The sequence below is a fragment of the Limulus polyphemus genome, unplaced genomic scaffold, assembly GCF_000517525.1.
Source record: "Limulus polyphemus unplaced genomic scaffold, Limulus_polyphemus-2.1.2 Scaffold154153, whole genome shotgun sequence".
Lineage (NCBI taxonomy): Eukaryota > Metazoa > Arthropoda > Merostomata > Xiphosura > Limulidae > Limulus > Limulus polyphemus.
Genome location: NW_013819749.1, coordinates 1 through 1,913, shown reverse-complemented (window position 1 = coordinate 1,913; position 1,913 = coordinate 1). Strand labels below are relative to the sequence as shown.

At 32.1% G+C, this 1,913-nt stretch overlaps 1 protein-coding gene across 1 annotated transcript; it reads right to left on the bottom strand.

Moving 5' to 3' along the window:
* Positions 1–638: 638 nt before the first annotated feature.
* On the bottom strand, positions 639–1,600 carry LOC106477970 (protein PFC0760c-like; the record flags this gene model as incomplete). The annotated part of the gene is made up of 2 exons (XM_022381341.1): positions 1,195–1,600; positions 639–1,123 (listed from the first exon to the last, which is right to left on the bottom strand). Coding segments are annotated over exons 1-2 (761 nt in total), but the record flags the coding sequence as incomplete, so codon positions are not given.
* Positions 1,601–1,913: the final 313 nt, after the last annotated feature.

Genomic DNA, 1,913 nt, shown 5'->3' with positions numbered 1-1,913 from the left:
TGGTGATCAGATTGATACCACATGTGATAATGAGGTAATAGAAGATGATGAACAGAATTTAGTCACATGTGATAAGGAAGTAAAAGAAGATCATCAACAGAATGAAGCCACAAGTCATAATGAGGTAATAGAAGACGATGAACAGAATGAAGCCACAAGTGATAATGAGGTAATAAAAGATGATGAACAGAATGAAACAACAAGTGTTAATGAGATAAAAGAAGATGATAAACAGAATGAAACCACAAGTGATAATGAGGTAATAGAAGATGAAGAACACAATGAAACCACAAGTGATAATAAGGTAATAGAAGATGATGAACAGAATGAAGCCACAAGTGATAATGAGGTATTAGAAGGTGATAAACAGAATGAAACCACAAGTGATAAAGAGGTAATAGAAGATGATGAACAGAATGAAATAGCAAGGGATAATGAGGTAATAGAAGATAATGAACACAATGAAACCACAAGTGATAATAAGGTAATAGAAGGTGATAAACAGAATGAAACCACAAGTGATAAAGAGGTAATAGAAGATGATGAACAGAATGAAATAGCAAGGGATAATGAGGTAATAGAAGATGATGAACACAATGAAACCACAAGTGATAATGAGGTAATAGACGATGTTGAACAGAATGAAGCCACAAGTGATAATTTGATCATCTTCTAATACCTCATGATCATTTGTGGTTTCATTCTGTTCATCATCTTCTATTACCTCATTATCACCTGTTGTTTCATTGTGTTCATCTTCTATTACCTCATTATCACTTGCTGTTTTATTCTGTTCATCATATTCTATTACCTCATTATCATTTGTGGTTTCATTCTGTTTATCACCTTCTAATACCTCGTTATCACTTGTGGTTTCATTCTGTTCTTGATCTTCTATTACTTCATTATCACTTGTGGCTTCTTTCTGTTCATCATTTTCGATTACCTCATTATCAGTTGTCATTTCATTCTGATCTTCATCAGTTATTACTTCATTATCTCTAGTGGTATCATTGTGTTCATCATCTTCTATTACCTCTTTATCACTTGTGGTTTCATTCTGGTTATCATCTTCTAATACCTCATCATTTGTGGTTTCATTCTGTTTATCACCTTCTAATACCTCCAGAATGAAACCACAAGTGATAATGAGGTAATAGAAGTCGTTTCATTCCGTTCATCATCTTCTATTACCTCATTATCACTTGTGGCTTCATTCCTTTCATTGACTTCTATTACATCATTATCACTTGTGGTTTCATTGTTTTCATCATCTTCTACTACCTCATTATCACCTGTGGTTTCATTATATTCATCATCTTCTTCATTATCACATGTGGTATGAATCTGAACATCATTTTCTATTACCTCGTTATCAATTGTGGTTTCATTGTGTTCATCATCTTCTTTATTATAACATGTGGTATCAATCTGATCATGATTTTCTATTTCCTCATTATCAATTGTCATTACATTCTGTTCTTCATGTTCTATTACATCATTATCATGTGTGTTTTCATTCTGTTCATGATGTTCAATTACCTCATTATCACTTGCTATTTCATTTTGTTCATCATAAAGTGATAATGATGTAATAGAAGATAAAGAACAGAATGAAATAACAACTGATAATGAGGTAATAGAAAATGGTGATCAGATTGATACCACATGTGATAATGAAGACCTGTGGTTTCATTATATTCATCATCTTGATAATGAGGTAATAGAAGGTAATGAACAAAGTAAAATCACAAGCGATAATGAGGTAATAGAACATGATGAACAGAATAAAACAGCAAGTCATAATGAAGTAATGCAAGATGATGAACAGAATGAAACCACAAATGATAAAGAGGTAATAGAAGATGATGAACACAATGTAACAGCAAGTGATAATGAGGTAATAGAAGATG